We start from the raw sequence: 12,842 nt of genomic DNA, 5'->3' as shown, positions 1-12,842 counted from the left end.
GCCATAGGCCATTGAAGAAGGAAAACTAGAGAAAAAAGGAAAAGAAAATTTCTGGGAAAAATGCAAAGGATCTGGAAAACAAGATCCATGAAAAGCACAAAAAAAGAAAGTCATAAAAAAGAAGAAAGTCTAGAAGTATACCAGTGAAGCCACTCCACACTCACAGATAGGCTGGCAACTGAGGATTCAAGAGTGGGTAGTGAGGAACAAGCCCAGAGTAGCCTCACTGATATTCTTCCAGGATTAGAACCTTGCTGCCACTCTGTTATAGATGAACCCTAAAAGAGAAAGAAAGAATGAAGAAAGAAGGGAACAGAGGTTAAAAACTGCAACCAAAATAGGAAGAAAACAAAGAAAAATAAATAAAAGATGAGTTTGCTCCCATAGGGAATATAGAATCATTCCTATAATCTAAATATATTCGTATTAATAAATGTTTCTGTTGAAAGGAAAATAAATCTTATTGTTTACAAGCGTTAGGCATTATATTTTTGGCTGAATCTTAGCTGTATTATATATGAGTGAAACTCATTCCAGAAAAAGACAGTGATATTTTGAATCACTCAAATTATTACCAATAATTAAATTATGAAAAATTTAAATTTAATTTAATTAATCTTTACTTAATATCTTTATACAAATGAATATGCTTCTGATAATTTCTTTATTTTATGAGAGTGGATGCAATTATTTGGGGTCCTACAGAAAAAGAACAATTTAAAAGCTGTCATAAGAATGAATAAGATTTGATGCAATTTTTATAACAGGAAGCAAATACATTTAATATTTGGGTTTTCATTTTTTCCTTATCATGTAGGGCCTATTCAAACAAAAAATTCATGTTGTGGTGGGCTGATGAACTTCTTAGGATTACAATAAGATATCTAACTAAAGAAGAAAAAATGTATAGAAAGTGTTTCATTTATAGGACATCTCTGATCCTTGTTGCGTTACTCTTGAATGACAGGAGATAATGGAATTATACTTATGAACTTGCCAAATATAAGAAAGGAATCTACTAATTTTTCAACAGTAAACAGAGAGACACTTACCTTCTTTTATTGAATCTTCCTTTGATTGACTTAATGTTAATAGCCTGTTAGATTTTTCTAGTTCAAGAACCAGAAGGTTATTCTTCTCATTAATTTCTGACATTTTCTATAGAAAATTATTGACAAAGCTTCAAGTTAATGCTCAGTTAAAATCTTTTGCTCATTTTTTTTCATCTACATCCTAGGATGTTAAGTTAAATATTAAAAGAAAACTATCCAGTTACGATTTATAGAATAGTGCAGTACGCATCTCCCATGTCTATTCTATTGACATAACGCATTAGCTGTATAGATTGGGTTTCCAGTTTCCACCATAGATAATGAATAGTTTGGTCTCCAGGCTTCATAAGCATTACTTAAAATCACACTGGGTGTGTCTATATGTTCATGAATATGCTTTTGCTAGTGCACATTAAATTTAGTACCTCTAATGTGAGGTACTAACTAAATGTGCATTAGGCTTCCCTAATGCACTGTAGTGAAAGTGCATGCTTTTTTAGTGATGCATAATATGCAGTAGCCTAATTTTACTGTGCATTAGCATACCAGCACAGTTTTTGCCATGACACTCTAATGCACAGTAAAAACAGGAGACTGCACATTAAAGTGCATGTGTAGACACACCCACTATTGAGCATCACCTTGTGGTTGTCTCTCTCCATTGATGCAGAACTTCAGGAATCAAGTGATCAATCAATCAAATCCAAACAGGTCCAATGTCCTTCAGAAATGTTGGGACATTGGACCCATTTGGATTTTTTGGGCTTTTTTATATGTGCAAGTGCTGCAGCGCTGGGTGCTTTGAAAAGCGCCTGGTGCTGCGGCGCTTGCACTTGTATAAGTGGTGAAATGTGCATCAGTGCAAAGAAAATGGCAGCAGTCTGCTTTTGAACTAAAACCCCTTGGAGGTGCTTTTGTTCAAAAGTGCACTCCTGCCATTTTCTGCATGCTGACGCACATTTCACCACTTATACAACTGTACGCGGCACAGCGGCAGTGTACATAAGCTCACATGGGGAGAAGACTTGATTAATTGAGTCTGCTCTGAAGCAGTGGATCTCCAATGTATTGCAGGATAAAAAGGTACATGTATAAATGCCCTTTGTTGCAGAATGAATATTCTAAGTCAACATTATAAAGGGGTATGCTGACCTGCTGGTGTCAGAATTCCAAAAGTCTATGGGCCAGATCTAGCCCTTTCCATTAACTACTGCTGGAATTTGATAAGGGGGAAGGTATGTGAGTAGCATAAATATGCAGAGGAAACACTTTTAAACAGTTTTCATGGGAAGTCATTATATCCCCCAACTCCCTCCTCACTTGGGTTCTCCTCTGCATATTAACCACTTGTGGGAACTGCCCGAGTAGGCATATTTCCTCAAAGCCATGGACTATGCTTGCAGGGAGGAGGTGTCCCCATGTCTTGTTCCAATGGAACATGATCTTTTGGTACTGAAGAGAGCTTTGGACAGACATACCAGTGAATATCAGGTTTCTTCTGATACTGGAGAAGATCCTGATGCTGGTGAGAAACTAACATATAAACCAAAATTGGTCACAGCACCAGAAGGCTCACTTTGTTGAGCAGATAGTCACAGTACCAATGATGGCTTGATATGGGTGAATTAGGATCTATGGGTCAGACTTTTAGGTGCCTCTGTGTATTTATAGGTATCTAAATACAAAATTCTTGGGAATCTGAACTTACTTCCATGAACACTCGCATTGGACTAAGAGTTGTTCCTGATTTCACTGTTCCCTCTAAGCAGTGTAGCATGTGTGGCCACGCAGGTGGGCCTGGCAGTTCGGCATGAGCGTGCCTGCATGGCTGCGCATACCATACAGCTTAGAGAAAACACTGCCTGACTTGTCTGGCTTTGAAGTTGAAGCAGAGGAAGCTACCAGGGGCAGACTTATAAGGGCACCTTGCTTCTGCTGCTGCCTCCCTGTGGGTCTGAGGCATGAAGCTCTGACTACATGTCAGGGCATGTCTACATGAGACACTAACTGTGCAGGAGTGCATCACAGCACAATGTTAATATGCTACTGCACAATAATGTCACTAAAATGGTGTGCTCTGGTGCTACTTTGCAGTACTTCTGGTTACTGAGCATTTAATCTAATACTTGTATAATCAAGTACTAAATAAATGTGCAGTAACCAGATGTACTGCAAAGTAGCACCAGAGCACACTTCTTAGTGACATTACTGCGTATTTAATTTAGTACTTGTATAATCAAGTACTAAATAAATGTGCAGTAAGCACTGCCCACTGAGTAATAATCTGCAGAACAAGGATTCATGAAGCAGAACAACAGAAATGATATCTGTCTGCAGAAATATGCACAAGATGAACTCAGCACTTAAAACAATCCTTATCTGAATCTTTGGGACCTAAGGACTCATGACACAAAATTCCAAAGACCCTAGGCTAGACAAAAGTGCACAATGGCTCAAACAAATGTAACAGTTCCTAACTAATTACAACACAATTTAACAATGAATACCAGTACTAAGGAAGTTTTGCATCATTGCCTACCCAAAGGACAATGCATCCATTTTATAGTTTGGCTTCAAATATTCAGTGGTGAGTAAGGTTACTTCTTTGGTTAACAATACACAACTTTCCAGTAGGTTCCCAACATTCTCTAGCATTAGAGAAACATCACACAAGCAGTAAGAATATGCAGATACCATTATAGCAGAAAAATAATCATTTGAAAACGAGTCCCTAGATTTAAAAAAAATGTGATTTCAACTGTATTTATTTTCCTCACATACCTTTTCTATCTGTGAGAAATCATCTAAAAGTTTGTCAGGATTCACCATTGTCTTCACGTGTGCTTCACTGGTCTGATTAATTTTTTCTAGAACATAACAGTCAGTATTTACTATATAAAAAGGAATACTGATTTAAGAATTTCTACTTGGTGAGCTAAATTATTTCCTTGTTCACACTGTCACAGAGATTTCATGCATGTGAATACAAATCAAATAATCTTGAACATTAAAGTAAATTGCCATCAATCCTAGAAATAAACACATTCTAAGTAAAATGATTATTAATAAGCCAACAAGGACTGTAGTTATTTTTCTAGACATCTTATTTGTCCCATGGATCTGAGAACCACTTTTTTAAAAATAAAAAAATCATTATTACTAGTAGTGTTAATGATGTTCACATGTCCGAAAGGTTGGGAAAATACTCTCAAGCTGAATGGCAAGTATCTCAGTAATTTGACATTTCTGTAGAGCTATATGATGGTATTGAAGTCAGAGGGATTTTTCAGTGTGTAAGTTAATGCCAAATATAGCCAAATATTTTATAAGTTCACATTCTACTGCCATACCTACTACTCAGGCTTAAATTGATTTTTATATGTAAAGTTTTTGAACAATTATTTGAACTGAGGCCAGGAAGCCCTGTATTAATGCATAGATAATAGCTTTACAACAAAAGGCAAGTACAATTTTTAAAAGTGCTGGCCAAACTTTGCTCCCATCCAAGACAACAGTATTTCTGGTGCACCTCTGGTGCACCATTTCCTGGTGCTCTGATTACTTTAATCAGAGCACCAGGAAATGTCAAATTAATTCTGGACAGAGCTGCAACTTCAGCTTTTAGCTGTCTGCTGGTTTATATATCCACTTTTTAGATATGCTAAGAGGCAAAATAGCAAGATCATAGTTTGAAATGCATACTATAAAAAAGCCTGAATAGATAAAAATACTGAAGATAAAATTAAACTGGAATGTAGATGCAAATGACTATTTTTGATTAACACATTAATTATGTCAGAGGTATAAACAAATGTTGCCAAGTGAGGCGGAAGAACTGCAGTAGGCAGTGCCCTGGCACAGCTAATCTGCTTCATTGTGTGCAACACATGCTGCCTCTTGTCTGGCATTAGGCAGGGGCCCACTGCTGCGGAATGATAGGTAATGTGTTTCCCCACTTATAGAAATGCGCCCTGGGGAATCTCCTGGGCACATCTCCGTAGGCAGGGGAAGTTGGAGCTCCCTACTAATAGAGATATGTCTAGGAGATTGAGTGGGGTGTGTCTCTGGAACCGGGGAAAGCTGAGTAGGTGCTCCTGCAGTTTGAGGGTCGTGATCCTGCATAGGAATTCCCTGGGCATGCAGGATGAGGCCCCTCAAGCCCCAGGAACACCAGCCCCAGGCCAGCTGGAGAAAGTGGACAATTTTGGGCTGACCATGCTCTCCCATCATAAAGGTAAAAGACATCTGATGCAATAAAGTAACAGAAATTGATACCACCTACTTTGTGGCCACAAATTTTGGGCATTTGTGGTGCAACAAGGGGTATTGACATCTGTTTGCTTGGCCTTTGGGCCATCATAAAAATATTTAGGTGGCACAAAGGTGATGCCTGTTACCTAAATCAACAGATACTCTTAGCGATCTAAACTAAATCTGTATATATTTAGCTACTATTAGTACAAATACAATATCAGGAAATTAACTTTCTGTGATTAATACATAACTGTTTTTTGGATTCATTCATTGTTCATGCAAAATAATTAAATGGCTAATGCATGTATTTATTTATCAGATTTATATGCTGCCCTTCCAGACAAGGGCTCAGGGTGGCTTAGAGAAGAGAGTAAAATAATTCATAAAACATATGAACAAGAGCACAGGACAGGAGAAACAAAATAGCTTAATAAAATATTTTAAAAAATTATATAGTAATCTCTCCCTTAAACAATATCCCAACTTAGCTTTGTCTGCTAAGCACCTGCCCAAATAGGAAGAACTTACAACACTTCTGGAAGATGCCCAGGCTCAGTCTCTGGCAGTCTAAGAATGTATACAGGAAATATAGCTTAGCTTTACTGAACAAACATTACTTCTTAATAAATTAATTAATTAAGAATTTCAATAATCTGTGGTTTCTCATAATTATGAACATTACATTGTGATTTGAAAAATTAGCAAAAAATCTGACCTATTCCATAATCTGATTCTTAATTTATCTGTACAGGATTAGACCTTCCTGCCTAGGTAGTTTTATAAATATCTATGTCCCGCCAAAGTATACTTGTTGATGAGGCACTTATGAATGCCAAACTCTGTACTCTATATAGATGTAGAGTACTCTGTACTCTAATATGCATTTTTATTTGTTTATCTTAATTCCTCTTCACCATGGTCATGCATCTCTTCCTTTTCTCTTGCTACTTCTTTTATTTTCCATTTATGTTTTACACTCCAAATTCTGAGTGGGTAGGAAGGCAGGGAACTGACAACCCATATTCTTGTTATATATGCCTACTTTATGCTACTATTTGTCCAAATTTGCAAGATGCTGAATGCCTTTAGGTAAGTACTGAATGCCTTTATATTTTGTTGAAAGAGAAGAGGTGCTCAGTTCTTTGCCACACCAGGTCAAGAGTGCCATAGACTTCTGTTGAACTGAAATACTGAGAGTTAAAAGAAAGAAATATTTTTCTGAAGATGTTTTATTATTATGATTATTTCGCTTTTTTCCAAATAAATCAAAAAAGAAAGTTTGCATATTGGCATATGAGTCTCTTTTTGTTATATATATTCCTTTTTCTAATGACATTATTTGCAGTAAACCTTCTATTCATATTTTGAACCCTGGATATTCTTATCTTTTTCACTACAAGAAGAAACAGTGCCATTTGAATGTAGATATTCTGACTATAATCACAATTAAATTAAATAGTTTCTTTTACTCTATTCTGGCAAACAATTCAGTCTCATCCCATTAAGGCAGTAAAAGTACATTATGAGATTAAAAAGAAAACCATCAGTCTTTTTTTCCCCACATAACTCTTTTCATTTTGGTTCTGCCTACCAACCTAAAACCAGAGAATAGGGTATATCAGAGGAATAGTATTTCTTATATTGTATTGTAACATCTTTACTGGGTTTTTTTTTCTGTTTCTCCTTTTGATTAGGCGGGCACTGGCATTTGCTCTTATCTTGCTTTAATTATTTATTCATAGGCAATTGTGAGAGTACAAAAGAAAGGAAGGATATTGTGTGTGGATATAAAAGGTTAGTATCTTATTCAACATCGCATAAAGACACAAAGAAAAAAGTCAATTTACAAAATTAAATTCTACTATATTTTAAACTATAAAATGTCACATTTGTGCTAAGTTAAAAATAATGTGTAGCAATAATCTTGGGAATATTTTAAAAGAAGCAAATATTAGTTCCAGTGTTTCTCCTCTCTACTCCTAATTTGTGAAATCAGCATATGGTTAACAGGGCAGGGATCACTGAGATGCGGCGGCCATCAACAACAACTGAAGAATATTGCAATGAGACACACAACCCTCTTTATCTCCAGCAAGCCACATGATGACGTGCAGCATGCTCTGCAGTGTGTCAAAGTGGCGGGCCATCCAAATCTGAAGATTTAGATGCAGTCTGCTTGTGGAAGTTTTGACTGCAGTGCCTTGCAGGCGCTATGGTGCCCACTCACTCTATCCGGAGTTGCCCACAATGGAGCATACAGGCCCCAGCTCCACACTGAGGCACGTTGCTGCCCCCTGCTCAGTGCTATTGGTTGCCTTGGGGTCTGCTGTAAGCATCAGCACAGGAGTACATGAGCTGTGGGCAGGGCATAACGAGGGCCGGGCAGACTGCTGCCATGGTGCAGACACAGCAACGTGACCTGGCCTCAGAAAGTGGGTTAGATCCTCCCTTGTGCTGGAACTTAGGGATGCTCGTGTGGGACCGCCCCGCGCTATCAAAAACACCCATTGCCATTAATAGAGTCAAAATTGTGCCCCAGTGAGACATGGTGCCTTCATGCATCTCCTGCTCTGGCAGGGCCAGCGGCTCAAGGGTTGGTCTCTCCTTGGCATGGTGGGTAGGCACTGGGGACACTGCTTGGCTCTGCATCGCCTGTCTGTGACTGTGGGGCATGGGGAGCCTGCGCCCAGGAAGAAATAAGGCCCTTGTTCACCTCACTCCCTCCCCTCCCCTCAGCCTTCCCCCTTCTCTCCTCAGGAGGAGTCACCATGATGCTTTTCCCAAAAGGCGGGAAAATAGCCCAGCCAGCAGACTGTACCACCAGTGGTGTGGAGGGGGAGTACGGAATAGCCTTCCCCTCCGCCGCCCGTGCAACCTGCCTCTGGACTGCGCCATGGGGGCTGCGGGGCTGCCGCTGCGGCGGCACACGGGCTCCTCCGCCCCTCGAGGCAGGAAGGCAGAGCTCCCATGGAGGAGCTGAAGGGTGGCGAGGCCAGAAGTAGATGCCCCGCTCTGGGAGCATGGCTGCAATAATATTCATAAAACATATGAACAAGAAAACAGGACAGGAGAAACAAAATAACTTAGCTTAATAAAATATTTTTGAAAATGATATAGTAAACTCTCCCTTTTGCTGTAATGCCATAGCTATTACAGAAAGAAAGTGGCTGCAGAGCTGCTGATGCTTGTGTGGCAACTTCATATATAAATGAAGCCATCAAGCAACATGAATGCGATGGGGGGTGGGTGCAACGCCCTGGGAAAGAAGTAGGGCACAGAGTGAATTCAGGACTTTTATGGCTGATGTGCTCCAGACTGATGTGCTCTTTGGGAAGCAAAGTGGGGGCAGGGAAAATTGATTCAGTGCTGAGAGGACAGAATCATTGCAGGTGCCAAGGAGTGCATACACTGCCACCTCATTCATCTCTGGTAGTTGTAGGAGTTGGGGAAGAACGAATGGCAGCGCTCCCACTGACCTCTTTCACACAGCAAGAAGGTTATGATTATGACTTAGAGGCAAAGATAAAACATTACCAATTTTAAGTTGACTGGGGACACGGGGGAGAGGAAAAGAGTGATAGAAGTTCAAAGCAATTTTAAATAGCAATTGCTTTCTTAATAGTGAGGCAAAGGTAATGCTGTCTTTTATGTTAACATTTTAAGTTAAGACCATTAAGTACAACCCTGTCATTCAGGCTTCGCAGTTAGAACATGATGTAAAATTTCCACATTCCTTGTTTTCTAGCAAACAAATTCTACAGGAAAAAAAGAGGGTTGCCATAGATTAAGTATTTTGGCTTTGGGTCATATTCTTTTAGATGGATGTGAGCACAGTCTGGTGTGTTCATAGGCAACTAATGTTAATGGATTGTTTTTCTATGACTTTCTCGGACATCTTTTTCTCTGAAAACAAAGTAGTCTATACTGCATGGATTGGGGGCATCTGGTCTGAATATAGGAACTAAACTCGACAAGCTTCTGAATGCCTCTGAAAAATCAAAACAGTTTCAGCTCCCCGGTGCCTAGGAGGAGTTACCTCTCAGGATCGAGTCCTTACCCTACTGATAAAAAGCATGGGTTGAATTTTGTTCTTATTCTCTGTTAAAAATATAAAGGTATTTCAAAGACTCTATGACTCTTTGTCAATTACACTGGAGGACTATTCATTTATACGGAACATATTGAATTATGCCACCTGTTGATTGTATGGAACTGAATCGATAACTGAGAAAGTTAAACAAGGAGACATCAAAACATATTTTTTGTCTAAAATAAGGTCCCAAACATTGTCTCCTAGTCTTTATTTGTAAATAAGGTCTCTGCACCAGCACCCACAGCAACAAAACCTTGCAGTTTCATGTGATCCAAATACTTCTCTTGTAGAGTCAGAAAAAGATAGGCATTTTATTTTATGTTTTTTACAGATGCACGCGCTATAATATTTTATTCTATCAACAAATAAATTGCCTTGGTCTAGCCCTTTGTCTAAGGGTTCTGTTTGCAACAAGATCCCAGATAAATCTGGTATAAAAAAATGCAGTTGATGTTATGATGCTACACCTTTCTTTAGTTCCTATTTTATAGGTTCTGCCATGCTGAACAGGATTTCAGTCTGCACCTCTTAATTAGGAAGTGTGTTTAACTGGAAAGGCTTCAGGCAATGTAATGGCACTTAAGTTTTCAGTGTGACATATTCAGAATGTTTTTTTCTGTCTGTTCCCTTGACAACATCTTTCAGTCTTTCTATAAAATTTATAAATAATTCACCACTGTCCACTGTAGGTAGTCTGTTCTCTTTATGGAACTCGCATTACAGCCTATTAAGGATTTGAGAAAGGTCTACAAACACAGCATCTGTTATCATCCCTATCAGTGGCATATAACATAGTCAGGCACCAAAACCTGCTTGCCAAAGTCTCCAATATGACTCATGAGTACCACCTAATGCAGCTTATCTGATCTGTTTTGGAGAATAGACATTTTTACGTAGAACTGTGCAAGAACAGAGCCACTGAAGATGACAACAAAACAGCCTCTCACAGGGTAGTATGCCAGCATGGATCCTTTTTAACATATATACCAATGACCAACTCATAGGCCGTGTCTAGATGAGCGCAGATGTTTGGCTCCTGGGGGACAACTAGCAATGGCACATCTTGTGCTGCTGCTAGTTGTGCCCAGAGAACGCCCATGCCATGTGTGCTCTGGAGCATGGCAGGTTATCTCAGGTAGGGTAGGGGAGGCTGGGGCCAATAACTGTGCTGGCCCCAGTAGTCTTACCTGAGGTCTGAGAACCAGGGAAGCTGCAGCCATGTTGCTCCTGTAGCTGGGAGCGTGGCCAGCAGCTGGAGCATGGCTCTGGCTAGCCAGGCACTGGTTTTGGGCAGTGCATGCTGCCTCCATGTGTGTCACCCCAGTTTTTTTCTGCATGGGTTTTTTTGACCTCTGGATCTCCCAGGGTCAACCCCCACCTCCCTTGTGCTGCAGTGTAGCAGCATGGGAAACCCAACCAAGATGCATGTCACAGCTTTTCACCTGCACCATAGAGAAGCCAAGCAGAAATTAAACATAACTTGGGAAAGAATCCCACTGACTAATCACCTGAACCCTGTGTACTTTGGGGCTACACTGGAAAGAACACTTACCTTCAAAGCGCAAGTAGAAAAGATGAAAGGGAAAGTCAGTGCCTGTGATCATGTACTTCAAAAGTTGGTCACCTCAAAGTAGGGAGTGAACCCGGGCAGCTATATTATGAACCACTGCTATTGTGTTACTTGTGTTACTCCACTGCAGAGTATGCATGTCCAGTATGGGAACATGCCAAGAAACTAGGCCCAGTTCTAAATGAGAGCTGTTGTGAAATAACAGGATGTCTAACACTAACACTAAAAGATAGCTTAGCTTTACTGGCTGCCATTGCACCACCTGATATCAGAAGAAAGGTGGTGAGCCAAAAAGAAAGATGATGGCATATGGAAGACCCCAGGCATCCACTCTACAGTCATACAGAAATAACTAAATGGTTTGAAGTGTGAGTTTTGTGACCAGTGTTACACTGTTGGACATGATGGCTGACAGGGGGCAACTGAGGTTATGAAAAGAAAGATTATGTGCAATCAGGTGCTCTGAAATGGACCTGGAACCCCATGAGGACCTTCCTAGAAGGGCTGATCTAGACTGGCCAACATGGTGATGCCTGAAATACCGGCACATGCACGTTGGAACATCAATAACAAACATGAGCAATGGGGCTAATCCAGGGGTGGGCAATTATTTTGGGTGGAGGGCCACTTACCCAGTTTTGGCAAGCTGTCGGCTGCATAGGTAGCCCCACCCCTTGACAGGTGCCCCGCCCCCTGGTCACCATCTTGGAACCAATGTTTTGGGACCAATGTCTCAGGCCCAGCGCCAGTGAGGCCCAGAGTGGGGTGCAGACTGGCAGGGTCTGTGTAGCTGGGTTGGGCTACACCAGCAGGGAGAAGGGGGAGCTGGCCCAGCTCCACAGAGCCTCTACCGGCCAGGACCCAGTACTCCTGCCTCCCTGCTATGGGCCCTGCCAGCGCTGGCCCTGGGCCATTGGTGTGGGCTGCATGCTCCTGCTGGCTCCCGTGCCTGCTTACTCCCAGTGCCCCCCTCAGCCCTGGGGTAAAGGTGGGGGGCAGTGTGCAGTCCCAACCCTGTGCTCACCAGCAGGGAACAAGCTGGTGCTGAGTGCAGGGGAAAAGTGGCCCCCTCCCCTGCCCCGTGGCTGGCACTCCTTGCTGCAGCTGCTTGCAGCCAGCACGGAGCTGTCCTGAGCAGGCACAAGCAGCTCCACACAGGCTGTGAACAGCTGCAGTGCTGGGTGCCGGCCACAGGGCGAGGGAGGGGCCGCTTTTTCCCGCACTTAGCAGCTGCTTGGCCCAGAGGAAAGCGGCCCCCCTGCTTGCCGCGCCAGGCAGCGTTTGCTACTCACCTGGAGCTTGCACCATGGTAGGCTGCAGTGCCGCTGTCATTGCTGCCTCTGTGCTGCCCAGTGTGTGAGCTCTGGATGGGTAGCAGCAGCAAACACTGCCCGGCGCGGCAAGTGTCGGGGGGGGGGCCACAGCTGCTCCCGCTGCAGCACAGCCCTGACAGGTGAGCCCAGAGCCGATGTGGGGCCCAGGCTGGCAGCGGGAGCGGGTTACAATATAGTGCTCAGTGCGGGGAAAAGCGGCCCCTCCCCTGCCCCATGGCTGGTGCCCCATGCTGCAGCCCCTCGCAGCCCGCGTGGGGCTGCCTATGCCTACTCAGGACAGCCCTGCGCAGGCTATGAGTGGCTGCAGCAGATAGCATGGGCCACGGGGCGGTGGAGGGGCCGTTTTTCCCCTGCCCTGAGTACTAGCTCGTTCCCTGTCCACGGTCCTCCCTGTCCTTCTCTCCCCGACTCTTACCTGAGTTTCCCGTGTCCGTGGAGCCACGAGGAGCCACATGCTCCCAGGCCAGAAGCCCCTGCTGGAGCTTCCAGCTGGGGGTGGGGGGCAGGGGGCTGGGTGGGTCCCACTGTTGCAGGAGCCT

At 42.4% G+C, this 12,842-nt stretch overlaps 1 protein-coding gene across 2 annotated transcripts in view; it reads right to left on the bottom strand.

The window, feature by feature from the left end:
• Positions 1–12,316, bottom strand: part of CCDC152 (coiled-coil domain containing 152) — a 39,137-nt gene extending 26,821 nt beyond the window's left edge. Inside the window, exons 1-3 of one of the 2 annotated variants that reach the window (XM_025207699.1) lie at positions 12,262–12,316; positions 3,834–3,919; positions 1,053–1,158 (exon numbers count right to left, since the gene is read on the bottom strand). In XM_025207699.1, coding sequence (XP_025063484.1) covers positions 1,053–1,158; positions 3,834–3,919; positions 12,262–12,301 — 232 coding nt within the window. In that variant the 5' untranslated portion in view covers positions 12,302–12,316. Of the gene's footprint in view, positions 1–1,052; positions 1,159–3,833; positions 3,920–5,834; positions 5,883–12,261 lie in introns of those variants that run through there. The other variant, XM_025207700.1, reaches the window with a different exon arrangement.
• Positions 12,317–12,842: the final 526 nt, after the last annotated feature.

This window comes from Alligator sinensis, unplaced genomic scaffold, assembly GCF_000455745.1.
Source record: "Alligator sinensis unplaced genomic scaffold, ASM45574v1 scaffold663_1, whole genome shotgun sequence".
In the NCBI taxonomy this organism is placed as follows: Eukaryota; Metazoa; Chordata; order Crocodylia; family Alligatoridae; genus Alligator; species Alligator sinensis.
Note: the sequence above shows the minus strand (reverse complement) of the source record. Positions and strands in the feature narration are given on the sequence as shown.